The following is a 22,193-nucleotide window of genomic DNA, read 5'->3' as shown; positions in this document are numbered from 1 at the left end:
CTCTATCAAAATCTACTCTTTCCTCAAAACAGCCTACTTAAAGTCCCTCAAAATTTGCCAGGCCTTGAACATGCAGTACTGGCACACACAGCAGTTGTACTTGGGAGGAAATACTTGGCAAAAACAGCTAAAGAGAATCTTGTAAGTGTTTGGAGAATTTTATAACAGGACCATGATCTTCAAAGTACAAAACGTGCTACATTTTGGGCCAACTACATGATAAAGACCTGCATTTCATGGTTTAATTTTCTTTGCCAAGCTAAATTAGACCTTTATTTTCTTTTATAAATAAACTAGTGCCACAAGGTGAGAGTATCAATTGTATTTATCATCTTCATTGGGAAGTCCATCACAAAAATTCTTCTTCTATCCTTCCATCCTTTACTCATCTGAATTCCCATTTAGAGGTTACTGTTCTATGTAATTATTAGAGCATCTTTATTCTGATTTTAGTTTATATTTGGGTAGTAAAATGTTGTGCTAAAACATGATCTTTAATGTACTAGTTCTAAAGAAAATATTGTTCCCATAAAAGAACTATTCACGACAAGTATGAAAATGTTGTAAATGAATGTGAAACGCAAACAACTCTTTAGCTAGTAAAAAAAAAGTGAGGAAATTAGTCAAATTACAGACTGTATGCGGTTATTTTTAAAAACTATTCTAAATGTATCCCTTTTCCATACAGATCATATTCTTTATATAGGATATAGTTCTTGAGAATTGGTGGAAGTGGAAACTTCTTCATGGATGACAGTTGCTGCAGTCTCTTTAACCCCAAGAGCTTACGTATTTTCAGGCGACAGAGATGTTTCAATGGGCGAGGATTATCTAAAAAAGTGATAAAGAAATGGTGGGAATATCAACGCCATTAATAGGGATTTTAAGCCAGTTAGCAATCTCCAAACATGCTCTAATAAAATCAGTAGCACAATCTAGTATCTTGCGGCATTACGATTTTGCCACTTCTGAATAAAATACAATTCTTGCCACTTCAGAATTGTGATGATACACAAAGCTGATATTAACCAAACTTCTTCTGTCAGCTAACTGCTTAGCATTATTGTCTCCCTTTTGGGAATATGTACACTGCACTGTCCCTGGTGCACCCATGGCACCATCCATCACTAAAGCAGCAGGACCAGACCTTCCCATGCTCGGGCCTGCTGAGTCTTCTAAACAAATACTTCTTCCCAGAATTTACCTCAGTCAGAGCACTCAGTCTAATTTAGCCTTCCTGAGCATAACAAAAACTTTGACCATACTTGGAATATCAGTAATTAAGACTTCCAAAGTATTTGGATGTTCCTGTGACACTAACAAAAAGGAGTTCCTCTGAACTGAAGCAAAATTAAATACAGGGTACCAGTCTTAAACCTAAATATTTTTTACAATCTTAAGTTAAATCAAATTCCATTTAAAATTAAAAACAAAAAGAGGTCAAAGTTAATGCAAAGAGAACATTTAATACATTCGCCAAAAGATTTCTTTAAGTTAAAGTGGGTATAACTTATCTCTGGTGCCACCAATAGTGGAAGGTCCAGGCTAATGTGTAGAGATTAAAAATTAAAGCATAGGTAAGAAATATCATTCAATCACGTTATTAGCAATGACAACTCTAGATGTCTATCATGTAAATCAGAATTAGGGGATGATGGTACAGAGACTGTAATGGAACACTCATTAACACCACCTATCACCTTGAACATAATCTAAACCATGCTCTTACAATAATTCTTCAATGATTAATAGACTTGAGAGGCCAAGGGAGCAAAAAGGATGGAAGTGTGAGCAATATTCCTCAATTAAAAGAGTTGTGCCCTATAGCTGTGCAATGATTAGTGTCACATGGGTTAATAAGGCATTTGAGAAGTACCTCAGTGATCTGGCTTAACTAAAAAGGCTTCCCACACAACTGTGACATTCTTTGTGAGATTAATTCTTGCCAGATGCACGTTTGCCATATTCCAGACTGAACAACTAATTTATGAGCAGTGGCAATCTGTCTCAAGAACCAGATGACAGGCACAAAGTGGTTCTTAGCTAGTACATATTTGGACTGCTAAAACACTTTGGAGGAATGTGACCCGACTTCAGCAATTAAAAGTTTCCCATAATAGAATATTATTAACTGGAAGTTACATATTTACCCAATATCTGACGTATCTCTGTCCACTCTTTCTGTGTTTCTAAGACAAACTTTATTTTTGTGCATAGAGGAACATAATCCATGTAGTCTATAAAAACACGAACCACTTTTCCTGCTAGATGTTTCAACCAAGGAACAGCAATAAAGTCACAGAACTGAAAGGAAGAAAATAAGTCATGGAAGAAAATAAGTCATAAGTTCAAAATCTGTGCAGAATGCCAAAATTACACATTTTCAAGTAATTACACAAGCTAATTTAAACAAAGTATTAGCAATGCCATTTAACAGTCATGAACTGATGCCTTGGTACATTACTTTAAAAGTAATTTTCTTCCATCTTTAACCCTTGTGATTCCTTAATTCATCTGGACAAGCCTGAAGGCAAATAATTACTATAACACTGCTATAATTTGCAGCACTGTTTTGTTCAACAGCAATACCTCTTTGGGAATACAGCCACACCACTGGTTTAGGATAGGAAGAGAAATTCCAGAACCCTGCCTCAAAATTTCTTAAAACATCCTTCCTAAAGCTCTAATGTAAGAACCCCAACCTAAAACCAACCTATGTACATAATTTTCTCTATCTCAGAGAAGGAAATGCAAACGGTTTTATTTTAAGGGTGTTTTTAAAAAGGATTTTGCCAGTATGTTAATCTTAATTCTGCACAGTAGTCTGGAATGTATAAGATGGCTAATGGAAAGAGCAAAATGAAGAGAAGGAAGAAAGTTATGTATTTACTGGATTATCCTTTATTACAGAAGAAGTCCACCCGGGGAGAATCTCTTCCTCTGGAGTTGACCACACAAAAGAATTTCCAAAGATATCTTGATGCATACAGTCAAAACACATCTCCACATTATATCCATGATTGAGCAACAGCCTCAGCATCACCTCATCGTTCAAAGCATACTGAATGGCGCTGGGGAAATGTGTATCATTAACCAACATAAAGTAGCAGTTGACATTTGCTCCATAAGATAGGAGAAGCCTTACAGTTTCATGGTTGCCAGCTCTCACTGCCACAAGAAGACAGTTTAAAGGATCCTTGTTTGGATTTGCCCCTGCTTTGAGCAATATTTCAGTGCAAAGAATGTCATTGTTAGAAACAGCAAAATAAAGTGCAGTTTTCCTTTTGTCATCGTAAGTATCTGAAATGTGTTCAGCCAAGAGAGTATTGACATCAAAACCATGTTCAATGAGGAGCTCTAAACACTGTGAGTTCTGGCCATCTGCTGCTGAGTGAACAGGGCTTATTCCACTTTTTTGGATTGCAGTTTGGGATGTGACCGGAATGAGATACTTCAGGGCCCTAAAAAACAGTGAGTAGAACTAGTTAGGCATCAGTCCCCTGCATAAAGAAAATGACCCTGATTCAGCTATACGCTAAATTACCAGCTAGACACTTTAAACAAGAATATGCATACACAGAAACATCAGTTTTGAACACTATCAAACAGGACCTTGTGTTTAAGTTGTTTCAGTGGTTTTCACTCAGTTCTAAGGAGTACGTTCTGCATTTTGCTTTGTTTATGTTAAAAAACTGCTTGAAAGTTAATTCAAACTAATGCTGCCATAGGCATTTCTGAAATATAAATGCAAGTTCATAACATTTGCAAGTTTACCATTCTTCAATGTGACCTTCTGCCACATTGAATCTTAAAGAAAATGTAAAGTTTAAGCTCATACTCACAGGTAATGCCCCTCATAAGCTGCTTTGTGTATGGGAAGCAGTCCTGCCTTATTAGGCACATTGCCACTTCCTCCATATTCCAAAAGAAGGGCTATGCAGTCTGGATTACCTCCTCCGGCTGCTTCAAAAAGTATCGATGCACCATCATCTGCTAAGGCCTGAACATCTCCACCTTGAGAGGATATAATTATGTTCAAAATGATTTGCACATCATCATATAAATAATCACAGAGTACTTTCCTTTTCATTTTCAGATGTATTTAAATTAAAATGCTACCAAAACAAGAAATATTCCTTGTGGCAAATTTAAAACTCAAAGGCAAAACAACAGTTGTACAGAGACAAGTTTAAATGGTCACCTGAGTGGGGTCTGCTTTGAATGTGTTACAACTGGGGACTTCCAAAATTCTGGCATATTTCAAAAATACATCATTTCATTAATTAATACTAATATAATTCTGTACAGGGGAGGGAGGAAGCGAGAGGAGAGAGGGAAGGGAATGACAAGAGTAAAGAGAATGAAAGAAGGGCAAGAAGGGCGTCTATAGCAGCAGTAAGGCCTTCCTTGACTGAAATGGATTTGTATTGACTCTGCCACTCCTCTCATATGTATTATGGAAAAATGCAAGCATTACTCCAGTCTAGCAGGAACTCTCACATATGCTTAATTTCCTTCCAAGAAACCAATCTTCTCATTCATCACTACTCTCTCCTTCCTTTTCCATGATCATGCTAAAACACCCCAGCAACCAGGTAAGATGTATGCCTGTGCATATCTTTACGAGTAAGATACATACCTTTATGAATAAGATGCTCCAGCACATCACAGTGACCATATTCAGCAGCTACACCTAATGGTGTTACTCCATATCCATCCTTAAGATTCACATTTCCACCATTCTTCAGAAGAAGAGCAACAATGTCTTTGCGTCCCTGTTTTGCAGCTTCATGCATTGCTGACCAACGTTTTACACATGGCTGATGGATTCTACAGTTGTGCTTAATCAGAGTGGACACCATTTCAAAAGAGCCCCCTCTTACAGCTTGAAGATATTTTTAAAAAGAAGAAAATAATACATTTTCAGGTATTTTATCTTAAAAGTGAAAGACATCTATTAAGTTCAAAAAGGCTTTTCCTTTTGTACTGATATGAGGAAATTAAAAAGATTCCCAGTCCTAGAAATCTAGGAATCCAATTTACCGGTAAATTAGTGGTAATGGCAGCTGCTCAGCAAATCAAGGTAAACCAACAGAAGCTGGAAAATATGTCAGTTGGGAGCACGGAGGGCAAAAGCAGCACCACTTTGATTCTGAGAAAGTAGAAGCAGGTGTATCAAAGGAAAGCAACAATGAAAATAACATATTTGAATACGGTTCTTACTTCTAAAGTTGGTGTAAACATTACAGTGTCCCAAAAAAATTCTATTTGTGGTTTTGTCATCTAGTAACTCTAATCCTAACGTACTCCATGGGTGTTGTCAGTCAAAGTACAGTTGATATCTGTCATACTTAGAGGCCATGTTCTGTCCTTTTAGGTTCCATGGTTTTCAAGGGTAACTACACCTGCAAAATTATTTACATAAAAAATAGTGATCCTGAGTAGAATCTCATTTTACTTCTGAATAGGAGATCTCTCCACTGACTGGTGGGCAGCCGAGAGAGATCAGCAACATAGGATTAACACGTTTAACTCTTGTGAATGTCCCATTATATAGTTAAGGTTTTGAAGAGGCAACACTTTTTGTAATTATCCAGAATTGCTGTGAAATAGAGTATCTGGAAGCAGAAATCATCCCACTAGACAGAAACTTCTTCAGCAGTTACCTTGTTACTAAAGAGCCCTTTGGTCCAGTGATTTAAAATTAAAAGGAGTAACTAAATAATGAGCATCACCTACTAAAAGTCAAGCACCTGATCCTCTAGACAAAGTTTGAAATATATGATGCACAGCAATATCTACATCCACATTTTCAGTGCTAAGTGACACAAAACCATACGAAGCATCACATAAACAACACCTAACTGACAAACCTCACTTTCGTAAGTTTGTATAGAGAAATATCTAGGAAAATAAACTGTCATTATAAGGGGTAAAACCCCTTTTCATTAGCTCTAGTTAACTCCTTGAAGCATTCATTAAAAGCAAAGGCTACAAATAGCTTTGACAATTTACAGTCTAACAGTTCCTAAAAAGAATGCGAAGTTAAGTGCCAAGTGCAAGGTCCTACACCTGGGTGGGAGCAATCCCAGGCACAGCTACAGGTTGAGCAAAAAGGAAATTCATGGTAGTCCTGCGGAGAAGGACTTGGGGTGTTAGTCAATGAGAAAATGAACATGAGCCAGCTGCAGCGTGCACTCACAGCCCAGAAAGCCAACCGTATCCTGGGCTGCATCAAAAGGAGCATGACCAGCAGGTCAAAGGAGGTGATCCTGCCCCTCTACTCTGCTCTCGTGAGACCTCACTTGGAGTATTGTGTGCAGTTCTGGTGTCCTCAACATAAAAAGGACATTGAACTGTTAGAACAAGTCCAGAGGAGGCCATGAGGATGATCAGGGGACTGGAGCACCTCCCATATGAAGACAGGCTGAGAAAGTTGGGGCTGTTCAGCCTGGAGAAGACTGCGTGGAGACCTCACAGCAGCCTTCCAGTATCTGAAGAGGGGCTATAGGGATGCTGGGGATGGACTCTTCATTAGGGACTGTAATGATATGACAAGGGGTAACGGGTCGAAACTTAAATGGGGGAAGTTTAGATTGGATATAAGGAAGTTCTTTACCGTAAGGGTGGTGAGGTCTTGGAATGGGTTGCCCAGGGAAGTTGTGAATGCTTCATCCCTGGTGATGTTCAAGGCCAGCTTGGACAGAGCCTTAGGTGACACGGTTTAGTGGAAGGTGTTCCTGTCCATGGAAGGTGGTTGGAACTAGATGATCTTAAGGTCCTTTCCAACCCTAACTATTCTATGATTCTAAAGCAAGACATTGCCGAGGAACCTTCTAGAAATGCCTCTGGGCCTTAAAATGTTAATGGAGAACTGAATATTTTAACACTGATAATCATATTATAGATTGTATTTTCTAATATTAATTTTGCAGATTGATTCTATTCAAGAGAAATAATAAGCTAGTATAGCTAAATTACTCATGTATAGTAAAGCTTATTTAAGTCTACCAATAGCATAAAATCTTCCAAAGGAATCCTCTTTCTTTGAATTGGGGCATTACTTAGAAATGCAATTGAAACTTATTTTCAGTGAAAGAGGGAAGGGAAGCAACATGGGAGATTCTGAAATTGAAAATACTTGCCTACTCTGGAAGAAATCATCTGATAAAACAAAAAACCTCCACTAACCTCCAGACCTCCACAAAAGTACATTTAGGTTAACGCATCAGCTTATTATACTGTACTTGTACCTTAAGAAGGTCAAATAGAACCAAAGGTTGGTAAAGGTTTTATGGCACCTGAAGGTAGAGATATGGCTCCTTTACAAAAAAAAATAGGTCCTGTTTTCTTAGGAGCAGCTCAGCAATCACTTAAAGCATAAAGTGCATCTTTAAGATGAGCTCAGTGATCACCTAAAGCACAATGAGTGCTGAATTGAATGCTGGGTACATTTCACCAAGTGCTGGGCATTTAGTTTCATCTAAAATGATGACCAGCATCTAAACCACACAAGCCCATAGGAGTTCTTGGGTGAGTACTTGGCAGATGGGAAGTGCTGCCATTCGCTCTGATTAAACCTAGGGAGAAGAGACAATTACCGATGAGAAGTGGAGTTTCTCCTTTGTCATTTGTGGTATTGGGCCAAACACCCTTTTCCAACAACGTTCGGACATTCTCCACGAAGCCAGCTTTTGCTGCCAAAGTTAATGGTGTTTCTCCATCACATGTTTTGTATTCCCACATTGCTTTATAAGATGCTAGAGTAAGAAAGTGAGAAAAGACAAAATTAAAGCACAAGACTGTTAACATATACACATATACTAGAAATCCTTAAGTGCTAAGTCTTTACGAAAATTACTTGTAATTATGTTTACCTTAGCCTAACTAGTACTGACAAATACTGAATACTGAACAGTAATTTTGTTCTGTATGTTTCTGAACAAAACATTAAAAACAGTCCAAGTTCTTTGTTGATGCAAATTAATGCAACTTTCCCCAAAAGAAAATTTGCCCAAATACTTAACACAAGCAAGATGCTCCATGGAGGATTTGATCATACTTCATTTATTGAGAAATTCTAACCTGTTGTTATGGATGACTATTTATTGCTCTATGATTCTTTGGTGCTTCCCTTATATTATGGGATATTTTCACTTTACTCACCATCTAGAATGGTTTCAAGTATTTGCTGAATCGGCTGAACTGCAGCCTCATGCAGTGGAAACCACCCTCTTTCATCAGCTTCATCCAAAGCATATTTCTGTTTCACTAGTTCTTGGAGCCCAAATACTTCACCTTAAAAAAATCCAACAGATAAATGAGATGCAATTGGGAAAATAATACACAGAAAGCTTGTTTTTGCAAAGGGACTATTTTGGTTTAGGGATTTTACCTTGTTTTATGGATGTTACAATTTTTCTATTTTCCTCACTAGGTGGTACAAAACTATCCAAAAAAAAGAGCAGAGAATAGAAAATATAAAGAAAAAGTAGATGCATACTAATATTTGTTCAGTATTTCCCACTAGGTTCTCAACTAAGCCAACTTTCCTTTGAATATATCAACTACACATTTGATTAGTCTTGTGGCCTCTCAAGTTAAACTTGTTCTGTGGTCCTTCAGAGTATCTAAAACTGCTCAAGTGCACAGTTCCTACGGAGGACTGACTTGATGGAATTCCTAATTTGGTGAAGAATTCTGACATGGACTAAAAGCTGTATTTGCCCCACACTACAAAAATGATCCGGTCCGATTCAGAAACCTTAAGACAGCAAACGAGAATGTGACGGTGTCAGAATGTCAATATTCACTAACGAAGGAGAGTTTGATGATCTCAGTGGAAAAACGGTACCATTTTCCCTGGAAAAGAGGTGTAAGAATTTTAACAATACCATTTAAACCTCCATGAGATGGGATTAAATCCCTGGTGCCTGCTAGCTCTTTGAGCTATTCTGGTGGTAAGAGCATATTAAAAAACAGATCAAATAAAAAAGAAAAAGCAGCCAAATAACCCAGCAGCTCCGCAGAGAGCCTTCAGTGAAAAGGGAGATTCCAGTCGTACAGCAGGAGCCCAGTGAGGACCCAGGCCTTCACGAGAGCCCACAGGAAATGGGGAAATGTTAACAGTCCCCCATGACTTACAGTTCTACATCATTCCATTTTAGAAAGAACAATCTACAAAATATATTTATGGAATTATGAGGAACTACTAGGACAAAGTTTACCTTTGTTTGACACACTTTTTATAAGAAGGTAAATGGCCTGAAAAGCAAAGTATTAGTTTAACCAAGTAAGTATCACTTCCCAAAGCGATCATCATGCCACACAGCCCAGCTAAGCCCTACAGTTCCTAATTATAGGAACCACTCTCAACTATAATACTGAAGTAATGTATGAATCCCCACTGGAACACTGCTGTGGTCTTTTCATTGTTGTTCTAGTTTGGACTAAGTACTAATGTCTCAAAACACTCTTTAAAATATGGCATAATCTCTAACATATTGAATGGACAGTACCTGTCATTATAGCTGGAAGACATTGGTGGTTTGGGCCCATTTGATTCTTGGATGCTAAGCTGTATGGCATACTCAGTGAGCAGATCTTCAACCAAATCTTCTTTTTCATCCATCATTTTCTATGGTGAGCTATAATGATAAGCTATTTTGAAATATACACAAAAATATACTGCTAAGGATCATATCTTGCTTAAGACACTCTTTGTAATAAAATCAGGTGTTTCCATAAATGTCTTTTAATTTAATAATGTTTTTGTGAGTTTATTCCCTGCTCTAGTGGCAAGTGCCCCTGCCGGTGGCAGCAGGGGGTAGAACTAGGTGATCTTTAAGGTTCCTTCCAACCCAAGCCATTCTAGGATTCTATTTTAAAATGTTAAAATTCCCGTTTAAAGATGGTGAACCCTGGAAACATTTAGCACTAGACTTTCCATTTAGGAAAAGCTCTCTTTATTGTTCACACACTGCATTTATCATCTACAGACAAATACTGGAAAATCTGTGAACCATAAAAAGGAACTTTTCCTCTTTGAAACCTGTGGTCATCAAGCCAGTGAATATAAATTGTCTACAGGAGCATGAATAATGAATAGTCAACACCATTATCACCTCAGAAATGATTCCTGTCAAATACAAGCATTCACAAACTCATGAGCATAAACACAAACGCATATATATTTAAACATTCTAGACACAAAAAAGAAAAGCACTCAAATTGTTTGAGAATTACTAACTTCAAATATGCCTGGCTGTAGCTACCTAGGTTTTTACTATTGGGCCTAAGGTTTTGCCAATTTTTCTGTTTTATTCAATCTTAGTAGATTCAATCTTAGTTTGTCCTTTAATCAGGCAGAGGACACCAGATGCTGAATTATTTTTAAGTTTTAAACTACTCCTCCCACAGTTTGCATGCACTGTACCTATCCCACAGAACTCTTATCATTGCCAAATTGTTGCACACATACTAAACAATTATATTAAGCATCTGTTATATGTTTCTGATGGAATAAGTAATTTTTCAATTAGAGAAGGAACATTGGAAATTATTTAGAGGCCATTTTCTGAAAATTATCTTCAAGGTAAAGTGCTAACCAGTTTTCTTTTTAGACTAATTTCTGCATTGTTCCCGCAAATAGTAAGACAATCAAAGTACCATAGCAAATATTATAATCCCATCCACAAATACTTTAAGTATAGAGTATTACAATAAAGCTTGCAAACCAAAATTAAATTAATAAGGGCTTAGAGTCAGACTGACCCAGAAGGGTCTCCTGGATTCAGATTCCACATAATGCAGATTCCAACCTCTTGCATGGCCCAGGTTTTTAACTGCAAGGATGGACTATCTGAAGGAAAGTGGAAAAAATCTCCACTTCGATCCCATTTTCTTTGAAGGAAAAAAAAATACAATTTTGGTCTTGACTGACACTTCTGTCTGCAAAAACCTTCCACAAATAAATATTCATGAACAAATTTTATTTTGGGGCTTAGAAGAATAGACCTTTATTCTAGACAATGCTTTTCTGAAAGGTTCTCTGCTCCCTCCTTTGGTGTCTTTACCCAAGGCTTCACCATAACAGTGCAAAAGAAGATTTCACACATAAGTTTGACTGGTGAACTTGTCAGCACAATGCAGGCACATGTACCAGAACCTTTCACATATTACCTAATGTTACATCCACTCCACATCATACTAACTCTGGAAAGTTCTCGAAGTTATCTTCTGGCATACTGAAATTTAGGCAGAACCTCTTATGCAAAACAAAGGCTTCTGAAATTACTGAGTACTGACTGACTGTTGGGCAGGATGTTTGTTTAGTTTTAATGTAATTTGCTTTATTTGAAAGGAAGGTATCCCATGCCAAACTTCCAAGGCGTAATACAAACCATAGCAACTTGAACACGCTACACAAAACAATGCAGCCGACCATCATTTTTTTTGGGAATGCTATCACAAGTTTCTTACTAATCAGAATGTAAAATTCTCATAATCAATAAGGCCATGAAACTGAGCCTCTCTTCCTCATCCCTTTATAGCAATGAACTTCACCAACAGGCAAGAGAATTCTAAGTCAAGTTCTGTTGTGCATTTATCTTCACATTTTTATAAATATTTTTCTAATTCTGATGGCATCTTAAAGCTTCCATCATTCTGACAAACCTTTTAGACAGCAAGGATAAAATCCCTCTTGGTCTTGCAGATTTAGAAGCGTATCTCAATAAATACATCTAACACATAAACACATAACATTCATTACCTCTTGCTTCCTCCTCAACAGCTTAAAGGCAAAAAGAAGGTACCTCCCCTTTCTTCACACCTTACATTTTGAACCTCCCAAATCTGAAGATTTCATGCCACTGCTGAAACTTTTGAAGCATGCTTTTATTGAATTATGGTCACCCTGTAAGATCCACATAGATGGATATTTGTGCCCCACAATACCTACTGAAGTTGCTGTACTTAGGAGAATTGCAACTGAAAACTGTAATGTTGCAGCCCATCGTATTATATCTGTTCTAGAGCCTGAATCAAAAAGACTCCTGAAGACTTAGACCCACACATGGAAAAGTGTCTGAAAAAGAGGCTGGTTGGGTATATTACAGTATCTATGTATGGTTTACCTCTGTGAGGTGATCAATAGCCTCCAATGTTACTGATTCCAAGGAGAGAGGTAAGCGCACAGAACATCTTGCAGTATAGTTGTTTCATAAGAAAATCCTTCTATTCCTGGAAAAATATGTATTGCCTTTCTACCTTCTCTCCAAAAGATTACAGGAAGAAATCAGCTTATAGGTCATCATGGAAACTGTGTTTCCTCTGATCATGTAACTTCCATACTGTACAGTGCTGTATTCCCCAGATGGATTATGCTGCAGGCAACATTAAACTCTGCTTGAACACAGACTTAACCAGAAAGGTCTCAGATGACCAGTGTTTCAGAATTGTTGTGTGCACCTCTTACAAATTACCTTATTTGTCGTGGTTTAAAACCCAACCACAGTCTCTTCCCCCCCCCAGTAACCCCCATGGGTTAAGAACAGTCCAGTAACTAAGGTATAACGCAAATCACTACTGCTACTACCAATAATAATAATTATAAGAGAAATAACAAGGGAAGAGAATACGATACCACCTGCTGAAACGAGCCCGACCCAGAAGAGAGCGAGCCCTTCCGGGGAGCTCCCAGCTACCTCCCCGGGCATGACGTGCTGTGGTATGGAATATCTCTTTGGCTAGTTTGGGTCAGGTGTCCTGTCTCTGCTTCCTCACGGCCTCCCCTCCTCCCTGTCTGAGCATGAGGCTCAAAAAGTCCTTGGTCAGAGTAAACATTACTTAGCAAGAACTAAAAACATCAGTGTTATCAGCTCTGTTCCCAGGCTGAAAGTCAAAACACAGTGCTGCACCAGATACTTAGAAGGAGAAAAACTGACTGCTACTGCTGAACCCAGGACATTATCCCACAAAAAAAATATTATAAAAAAAGAAAGTAAGGTAGCAAGTGATTGTGACAAGACAGAGTAAATATAAGGCAAAGAGCTCATCCCAGCACAAGTTCTGAACACATTGCTATGGGTCTATACATGCTTTGAGAGCCTGATTTACAATATCACTGCTGGTAATATACTGTGTTGAAGTGACAAGGTCCAACTGAGGAGTGGATGTTCCACTAGGATCACAGTGGAATGTAACCGTGTGGCTGGTACACTGAGCAGCAGCAGAGACATCCCCAGTCCACTACATGATGTGGCAATGAAAAAGCTAAAAATCTCAGCAGCAAGATCTTCTTCCATTCACGTATGGAAGCTTTGCAATTTCCAGAGCCAGGCAATAGATCACAAAAACCAACTGCAAATGCTTACTCTAAACAACTTTTGCTTTTTGTATTATCAAGAATATTTTCCTTAAATAGCACTGAGTAGTCTGATATTTTTTCCACTTATGCCTGAAAAACTAGATATTACTTCTTGCTGGTTTCCTTCAAAAATAAAGGGGTTTGCTCTCTTAAGTTACTGTTTTTTTCATGGAAATAAATCTGACCTACTTCCTAATCATGGAAGCTGCGTCTTTCCTTGGAAAGCAGTCATCACTTCTAAACACATAGGTATAAAGTTATGTGACTGTTAATGTTATTCTAATTTCTTATCCTTAAAATAAACTAGACAATCCTAGCTTTGCTCTCTATAAATAGAGGGCCCTTAGGCATGCAAAGAGCTTATTCATAGCAATAATTAATAGCAATCTAAATTTGGACTCAGTCTATTAAATACTACAGTTTTAAGCTCTTTCTGTTAGTCTAATTAGCAAGCATACCATATATTCTCACCTTTACCACCCATTATCTTGCCACTGTTACTTTGGGGCCTGCTTTTTGAATAGCCAGGAATGGTTCCCTGCAAGCTGATGGGTCCTGTGATACTTCTAAAATTAAATACGCAGTTGCTAGATAAATTAAGGTCTGACCTTGTGCAACTGTAACATAAGCAGACTTGAACCACAGGAAAGTATTACACATGACTTCTCTACAATCTCGTCAAATGTAACACGAGGTCTGGATGGTATAATAAGATTATCTGTGCCCTCATTGGTTCAACAACTCTCATTAAGAAAATAAATTATCTGCCAACTTAGTCTCAAGGGCTACATTAAAAAAATCTGGTAGTGTATTTACATAAATTAAATCAAATCTCTGAAGACTGAGCCTTTCACTAGTTGTAGACCCTACCATTTTACACCACAAAACACTGATCTCTGTAGCTGAGAGGATGCAAAGATTCAGTGACAACAATTACAATGCTTATTTTACTAGATTTAAGAACTTGTGGACAAAGAAGCAGGAGGCACAGCACCACAAACAGCAGTGATGCAAAAGCAGAATAACCCAAAAGTAATGTGAACAGCAGCAGTACACAGCAAATTCAGTTACATGCATGGGATGAGGAAGAAGCTGGATACTTATCACTGATGCAACACCTCTGCATTGCTTTGGTTTTAACCAATTATTTACTATCTTTACCAAAATGAACAGACAAGGAAATGTAACAAACTGAAACAACAAACTTACAACTTATCTTTAATTGTTTTGATGAAATTAAACTGTATGCTGTGAACCCTTCTGTGTCCCATGATTCACCTGCATTTACAGACCCATAAAACTGTAAGCTTAACTAAGGCACAACACGCATCCCATCTTTGGACACAAGATCAATAAAAACATTTAATGATGATATAATGCTGCAACTTCTGACAGGGCAACTGTTTGGGGAACTTCCTACTGTATCACTTGTGGCTGATTTCATGAACTATCTCATCAACGTGCCTTAGTATTTTTTACTATCTGTACTAGGGCGTGGTAAGGACACCTACATGCTTGGGTTGTGCAAACAGAGTTAGAACTATTGTTTGAATGATGCAGAGATCACCAGGCACAGAACAATGTGTCCTGTGGTCGATTAGTATAATCAGGAGACAGATTATCTGGTTGGACCCTATATTCAATAAACACAGGCAGAAATGTTTAAAAATTGTCATTTTGAAAGGGAAGAGGGATTCTCAGTGCCTTGGAAAGAAACTCCAGGTCTCTCTGATGCAATCTCAAAGAATGCTTGGAAGTGGAGAAGCACAAACCTGAAATTCTGATGTAACCTGTATTAATAATTTTGCTTAAGTTACAGAAAGGCAGCAGTATGGGTCATATTAGAAGACCAGCTTTCAGGGAAAACTCCATGGCATTCTGAAACTTGCTTTGTCGGGTTTGCTTACCAGTGATGGGAAAGAGGAGCTAAAGAGCAGGTCAAATGAATTCTGAATAAATATTAGTCCAAATAAATACTATGTAAACTTACAACACAATTATTATCAATTATTTCTCATCATGCAAAATGCACCCTTTAAATGAGCAGCTAGGCCATAATGATACACTTTAATAAAACAGCTGGATCTTCAAATGAATGTCATGTTTATATCTACCATTATTTTTTCCTCCTACCTCATGTCACTTAATTTTCTTTTTTCCCTTAAGCATTTTATACTTTTTTTGCTTTACTAACTGAGCAATCACCTATTTGCTATGTTCTATTCCAGTGATCCTTACTTTTGATTCTGTAACTAATTAGCCACTTTTAACACAGTTTCTTGGTCAAATTTCACAGCCAAAGTTCATAGAAAGTATATGCATGCATCTACTTATTAAACAAATTCCAGACTTCTGTGTATTCTCTGAAGTAGAAAATCACCAACCTCAGGAAGACCTGACTGATGAACAGATGCCTACAACCCTTTAGTATAGTAACTTTGCAAAAAATATGTAACATTCTAATTGCTTATAAGCTTCTACACTATTTCTAATTAGACCTATTCCCAAGAGGTCCTAATAAAAATGCCTACTGTTGCACACTGCATCAGTTATCAATCATATTTTTTTACATAATAGAAAAATTGATTCATGTACTAGAAACTTTTGCAAACCCCAACATGTATTTTATGAAAGAACGTAAGAAGCTGAAATGTATTGAAATCACATGTACTACACCAAAATCCCAACGTGAGTGGACATAAATATCTTTATTTCCCAGCATACATCACACAAAAAATGGCCCTGAGCAGCAGCTAAACATATTTCTGACATTTTCAGGCTTGAGAGTTGTTTGACTTGTGAAACGAAGATCTGAAATCAAGTCTGAAGCTTGAACTCTGCAAAACATTTTGGAAAATAAATCCAAAACTATGAACCTGTTAGCACTGAGAACTCATTATGGCAGTTAGCTATCACTTGGCAAAAGTCAGTTGATTTCAACTGCTGTCACCACCCAAACACATCAAACAAAGTTACACTGCATCTTTATTAGAAACGTGCTAAAAATCTAAATGCAAGATACCACACATACGATCTCTGTGCAATGCATTTCTAGAACAGCTCTTTCAATAGAGTATTTGTCATTTAGAAAATTTTAACTTCTGCACACTGATCAAAAGCTGTCTTTAGAATTTTCACGTCCATCGCTATTAGTAAACGCGTTTAAATTTAAAAGGGATAACCAGATACGTGATTCTCCTCAGTGCAGCAAAGCACAAACTGCAGTGTACTGCTACAGCAAACCCTGCCCACCAAGAAGCAGAGTTACAAACCCCGATCTGCCTTCCGGTAAGACAGCCGCCCCGAATAAAGGACGCGCACAGCCCCAGCCTGCGACAGATTCAGGAACAGGACCCGAAAGCAGGCCTGGCCTCTCCCCACACCGAGCCACGCCGCCCCCGGCAAGGACAGCCGGCCCGGCCACACAGAGAGCGACACCGCCTCCCCTCCCCGCAGCTCCAGAGGGAGGGTCCAGCTGCCTGCCCCCCAAGCGGCCACCACACCACCGACACGGACCGGCTCTCTTCAGCGGGCGAGGCCGCGCCACACCGGCCCGAGCGGAAACTTCCCGGCCTAAAAGCCAGCCGCCTCATCCACCACCATGCGCATGCGCGCCCCCCCGCCCGGTGTCACAAACCGCATGCGCATTCCTCACGCTCCGCTCTCCTTCGCTCGCTGCTCACGGGGACCGGAGCCGGCGCAGCAGCGGCGCATGAGCAGAGCGGCGTCCTCCGCCGCGTCCTCTAACTGGAGCCCCTGCGCGCATGCGCGCTGCTGACCCGTTGTCCGGCGGTGGAGGCCGGGACGGGGTGTTTCGCGCAGTGCGGCTATGGCGGGGGCACTGAGGAAGGTGAGGCGGCGGGCGGGCAGCCTGCTCTGCACTGCGGGTCTGTCCCTGGGGAGCAGCGGGCGAGAGAGAGCCGGGCTGAGGGGAGCGTCAGGCTTGGTTCTGCGGGGTATGCGGGTCAGGCGCCGGGTGCTCGTAGGGCAGCAGGGACAGTTACTGGAGGGGCGGGTCCGAGGAAGGAGGCGGGTAAGCCGGAGTTCGGCGGGTCAGGGCGGCTGCCAGGAGCCACCTTGTGCTGTGAAGTGTCCTGCTGCTCGCTCTCCCACCCTGTCAAAGCACCGCAAAGCTTATGGGATCCCGTGTGTGTGGTGGGAGGCAAAGGCTCGTGTCACGGAGTGTTCCCTGTCAGGTGTATATTGAGCCAAAACAGAATCATCGGGTAGCACGGAAAAGGATGCTTAGGTATACTAAATCTGTTCATGCTCTGTATGCAGACCACTGGACTTGTAGGACTGGCCGTAGCTGAAAACCCTCATGAGGTATGTCATGTGTCTTGTGTATTTAATGGAAATTGTCTGCAAGATGAAGGCCTTTGGGTACATATTTCTGTAGTAGGTACATTGTGTAGCATAAAGTAGTCACAACTTACCAAAATTCCAAAGTGAGAGGGTGATAAATTCTCAGAACTTTAATTGATACCATTAGGATTTATTTTGTACACATTTGCTTTTTGTTGCATATGCAAATTTTCAAAAACCTCTTTGGTGTATGTTGTTTTATGACCTAGTATTTGATTTCTCTAATCTCCAAGGTAATCTTTCCCAGGTAATTTTTCAGAAACTGATGGTTCAGATGTGAATTTACCAGATTTTTTAAAAGTATGGTTAATATTAGAAACATAGCTTTTATTGTTTCCATTTTGCATCAGATGTACTACAGATTGCAACTTTTTTTTTTCCTTTGAGGACTCTGACAGTGCTAACTTTTCAATCCTGCTAAATCCCAGTCTTAACCAGGATGCAGTTCTGTGGTTCAGACTTACTTATTTTGTTAATCCTACTTTTCTGGATTGAATACTATAACTCTATACGTGTGTATAGTTAGATAGCTAGTGGGCTAAGTAGGACAAGAAGTTAATTCTAATGTAATTTAACCATGTCTTGTCATCACTTAAGCGCCTGCGAATGCTGTACACAAAAATCCTTGGTGTCCTGCAGAACATTCCCAAAGATGCAGCATACAGGAAATACACTGAGCAGATTATAAATGAGCGGTTTAATTTGGTGCAAACGGTAAGTATGGTGCTGTTTCATAAATGCTACACATGAAAACATTTTTAGGATGAGAAGAATGATTTTCAAAATGATTGGCTGTTTTCAGGAGTATATGTATCCTTCAGGTATCAATTCAGAAATAATTGAAGACTTGAGGTTTATTTTTGTTACCAATGAACATTGTATATAAAAAAAACCTGTAAATTTCTTCCTGACATTTTTTGTGAAAATTAGAAGAAAACATAATTTTTAAGATACATTTTTAGGAACAGTGGTAATTTCTGAACACTTGCACAAAAAAATGCATGTGCTCTTAATGTTGTATAATCTTACCACAATCAAACAATCACAGAATGGTTTGGGTTGGAAGGGACTTTAAAGTTCATCTAGTTACAACTTCCTGCCATAGGCAGGCATGCCTCCCACTAGATAGGGTTGCTGAAAGCCCAGTCTTTGCCTTTGACATTTTAAACTGCTTTTTGGTGCATTAAAAAATGCAATACTGGAACTGTGTATTTAAGATGATAATTGGAAGGCTGCATATCATTTTATAAAAAGCTAAGATCAAAATTGTCTTTCAAGATAAATACTGAAGCGCTGAGCTGCTAATTATTCTTGGGATGTCATTAGGTTGTACTCGTTTTTTTAATATTTATCACTGAGAGTTTAATGTTTGATTTCCAATAAGAAAAGTGTGTGAGATTTCTTTGACAATGTAAAATGGCAGAAGCTAGCTAATTTGGTGCAAGGTTTGAGGAAGATTAGAGTGTGATCTAGTTAAAGTATTGTTTTCATAGTTTATCTGGGCTTTCTGCTTCTCAGTAAATACAGACATTTATTTATGTGTATTTGAATACACAGGAGACGGACGTGCAAAAGCTACAGGACAAACTGAATAGTGGTCACATAGAAGAAGTCATTTTACAGGTAAAGTAGGAAAATTGGAAGGTTAGATTAAAAAGGGAGCTGTGGTTTTCACTGTTCTTTTGGCTAAGCTTCGGTCAGAAAATCAGTAGTTTTCTGTATCTTCATTTGTGGCAAAACAATCAAATGGAAAAAAAAAATCTGAAAATTAATTGTCATGTGCTTGGGATGACCATGCTGAAACCTAACATGGTTAGCACATGTTTACTGTTATGCTTACAGGTGTACCTGGGTGTACCTACACTGGTTGGTACAGAATCTTAAATCAGCAGAAAGAGCACAAGACAATTGAATAATATTGGTGAATAATCCAGATAAACTGGAAAGTATCATGAAGTTATCATTGGGAATGCCTTGGTGAACAGACTGTTTGGTATTTGGGGGTGATTCAATATGGTTTTTAGAAACAAAACCCAAAGCACACAGTTCCTTCTGATAGTCTGTAACTGTGATAGGTAGTGACATCACTTACATAATGAAGTAGAGATAATGTAATATTTTGTCAGTTGTACAGAATTTAAGAATTTTTGTATGGTATTTATTAACAGGCTGAAAGTGAGCTTTCTCTGGCAAGAAAAATGGTGCAGTGGAAACCATGGGAGCCTCTAGTTGAAGAACCTCCTTCTGACCAGTGGAGATGGCCAATCTGATTTTCAAAATGGTGTAAGCTCTTGAAAACTGAAAAAAGTTAATTATTAATCTGTTATTTCTGACAGTTGTCCTTAAATTAAATATAATAACTTCATAAAAACATGTTTCATCCCAATGTCTGTTTATATTTAGCAATCTAAAGACTGCTTCGCATTTCTTGGAAAAATGCTTTTTGGAAATATCTTTCCAGCTGTTATACAACCTTTGGTTTATTTTCTTTAGTAATTTAGTATTAACAGGGTATTTGTGCCTTTTTATTTTTATAATCTGCATCTGTATGTTAACAAATACCGATATTACAGGCCATTTGAAGTCAGAATCCAGGTTGTAGAAAAGTATGATCCTGCCGTTCTTTCCCACCTTGGGTTGTGCATTTTTGCCAGCCACTGCCAGTGTCTGACCAGACAAATTCTGAGATCAGGATCTGGTGACTGGTGTCTGCCCACATCAGTGCTAATTCTATCTCAAGGGGAAGCTCTGGAAAGACCCGAGAGTGGATGGGCAAGGGGAGAAGGAAGGCTGCCCCTGAAGGTAAGGGCAAGAACAGGTCTGTTAGTAAGCTGGTAGGTTACCATGCTTGGCATCATACGCATCGCACAGACTTCACTACTGGGGTCTTACAAAGGCTTGGTATATAAACATGTATACTTTATAGATGTATACTATTGATTCAGAGCTTGAATATTATCTAGTTAAGGAAGAAAAACAGCTGATATTTCTTGATAGATCTGGCTAGGTTCTTTCAAGCATTTAAATGGAAACAGTGCCTGCCTCTCCTGATTGTTTACAGATTTAATCTTTTAAGCTCCAATTAAAATATCCAAACCGGATCAGAGGGACTGTATGAGTTTGCCTTCACTCATAGGTTTTTTTCAGTAGTGTTAATATTAAGTTCTTACAACTTTAAAGAGAAGAATATAGCTGTATGACAGAAATCTGCATTTGATTAAATGTTTACAATAATGACACTGCACTATGTAACATTACGTAACAGCTGGTTTTCATAGTCATTAGGCCTATAAGTTTACCTGTGACATCATTATTAATTATTAATTATGTCTTTACATAGTATTTTATACAGTCAAGGTATTAGAGGAGTAAGACAGTGGGATTAAAAAAACAGGAAGTATACCTAGGGCATTGACTCTAGCAACTATTTTCACTTAGTTCTTCAGCATTGTTTATTTCAATTATTATTACTATCATTACAAAAACTTTTAGATTTTGAAGACTGATATGGTTTAAGCTCAGTCGTAAATCAGCCACGCAGATCTCACTCACTCCCCCCACTTTCCTCTCGCAGCTCCCGGAGGGATGGGGAGGAGAACTGAAATAATGTAACTCCCATGCATTGAGATAAGAGCAGCCCAGTAACTAAGGTATAACACAAACCACTACTGCTACCACGTATAATAATAACAATAAGGGAAATAACAAGAGAAGAGAATACAATACCACACCACCCGCTGACTGGTACCCAGCCCGACCGAGCAGTGAACTAGCCCTTCCGGATAGCTCTCAGTTTAACTCGTGGGCATGACATGCTGTGGTAAGGAATACCTCTTTGGCTAGTTTGGGTGAGGTGTCCTGTCTCTGCTTCCTCCCAGCTTCCCCTTCTCCCTGGCAGAGCATGAGACTCAGAAAGTCCTTGGTCAGACTAAACATTTGAGCATAACTGAACACATTGGTGTTATCAGTGCTGTTCCCAGGCTGAAAGTCAAAACCACAGCACTGCACCAGCTACTAAGAAGGAGAAAAAATGACTGCTACTGCTGAACCTGGGACAACTGAAAAAGTCGAAAGTATTTTGCTTCACTGTTTTGAAGGGTTTTCAGTCTTCAAAAGGATAGAAGCTGGTCTCTTCTGAGATAAAACCACTAGATGGCATTCCAGAAGAGGAGAAACTGAGTTTCACTGATAAAAAGTGTACTTGCACCTTATCCCTTTCACAAATGTACAAATATGTCCTCAATACAGGCCCTAACAGAAGTTATTCACTACCTTGAGGGGATTTTTTTTTTTCCCAGAGCTTATTTCCTAATGTATATTCTCAGTGATTTTTTCTGGTGTATGAGTGTTTGTTTCACATGACTCAAAATAAGATAATTCTCTAAATCTTTCTATCCAAACCACTGGATTAGCCTTCACAAATGCTTTAATTTAGGAATCAATTAACTGGAATCTTAAA

General features: G+C 38.8%; 2 protein-coding genes across 3 annotated transcripts; one reads left to right on the top strand and one right to left on the bottom strand.

Annotated features, from left to right (window-relative positions):
• Positions 1–212: 212 nt before the first annotated feature.
• Positions 213–17,053, bottom strand: ASB15 (ankyrin repeat and SOCS box containing 15). Of its 2 annotated transcripts, XM_005146090.3 has the most exons (10): positions 17,007–17,053; positions 9,519–9,647; positions 8,396–8,448; positions 8,167–8,298; positions 7,602–7,760; positions 4,640–4,885; positions 3,843–4,014; positions 2,891–3,461; positions 2,151–2,304; positions 213–831 (listed from the first exon to the last, which is right to left on the bottom strand). In XM_005146090.3, the coding sequence occupies exons 2-10, from the start codon at positions 9,632–9,634 to the stop codon at positions 659–661; spliced, it is 1,776 nt and encodes a 591-aa protein (XP_005146147.2). In that variant the 5' UTR covers positions 9,635–9,647; positions 17,007–17,053; the 3' UTR covers positions 213–658. The 2 variants fall into 2 exon arrangements, with proteins under 2 accessions (XP_005146147.2, XP_030902184.2); XM_031046324.2 differs by lacking the exons at positions 8,396–8,448; positions 17,007–17,053 and having other exon boundaries at positions 9,519–9,638.
• Positions 17,054–17,098: 45 nt separating this feature from the next.
• On the top strand, positions 17,099–20,116 carry NDUFA5 (NADH:ubiquinone oxidoreductase subunit A5). Its single transcript, XM_005146089.3, has 5 exons — positions 17,099–17,219; positions 17,651–17,695; positions 18,332–18,448; positions 19,292–19,357; positions 19,903–20,116. The coding sequence occupies exons 1-5, from the start codon at positions 17,199–17,201 to the stop codon at positions 20,002–20,004; spliced, it is 351 nt and encodes a 116-aa protein (XP_005146146.1). The 5' UTR covers positions 17,099–17,198; the 3' UTR covers positions 20,005–20,116.
• The last annotated feature ends 2,077 nt before the right edge of the window (positions 20,117–22,193 follow it).

Source organism: Melopsittacus undulatus, chromosome 5 (assembly GCF_012275295.1).
Source record: "Melopsittacus undulatus isolate bMelUnd1 chromosome 5, bMelUnd1.mat.Z, whole genome shotgun sequence".
Taxonomy (NCBI): domain Eukaryota; kingdom Metazoa; phylum Chordata; class Aves; order Psittaciformes; family Psittaculidae; genus Melopsittacus; species Melopsittacus undulatus.
The sequence above is the reverse complement of the archived record's forward strand: the minus strand, read 5'-3'. Positions and strand labels throughout refer to the sequence as shown.

What these genes read in the sequence shown, in the direction of transcription:
- ASB15 (XM_005146090.3), bottom strand. Translation starts at nt 9,634, where the DNA reads ATGATGGATGAAAAAGAAGATTTGGTTGAAGATCTGCTCACTGAGTAT. An exon ending in TCTTCCAGCTATAATGACAG is followed by an intron (nt 8,449 to 9,518) that starts GTACTGTCCATT and finishes TTTTTTGGATAG; the next exon opens with TTTTGTACCACCTAGTGAGG. An exon ending in AGAAACTCCACTTCTCATCG is followed by an intron (nt 4,886 to 7,601) that starts GTAATTGTCTCT and finishes AATATCTTCAAG; the next exon opens with CTGTAAGAGGGGGCTCTTTT.
- NDUFA5 (XM_005146089.3), top strand. Translation starts at nt 17,199, where the DNA reads ATGGCGGGGGCACTGAGGAAG. An exon ending in TAGCTGAAAACCCTCATGAG is followed by an intron (nt 17,696 to 18,331) that starts GTATGTCATGTG and finishes TCATCACTTAAG; the next exon opens with CGCCTGCGAATGCTGTACAC. An exon ending in TAGAAGAAGTCATTTTACAG is followed by an intron (nt 19,358 to 19,902) that starts GTAAAGTAGGAA and finishes ATTTATTAACAG; the next exon opens with GCTGAAAGTGAGCTTTCTCT.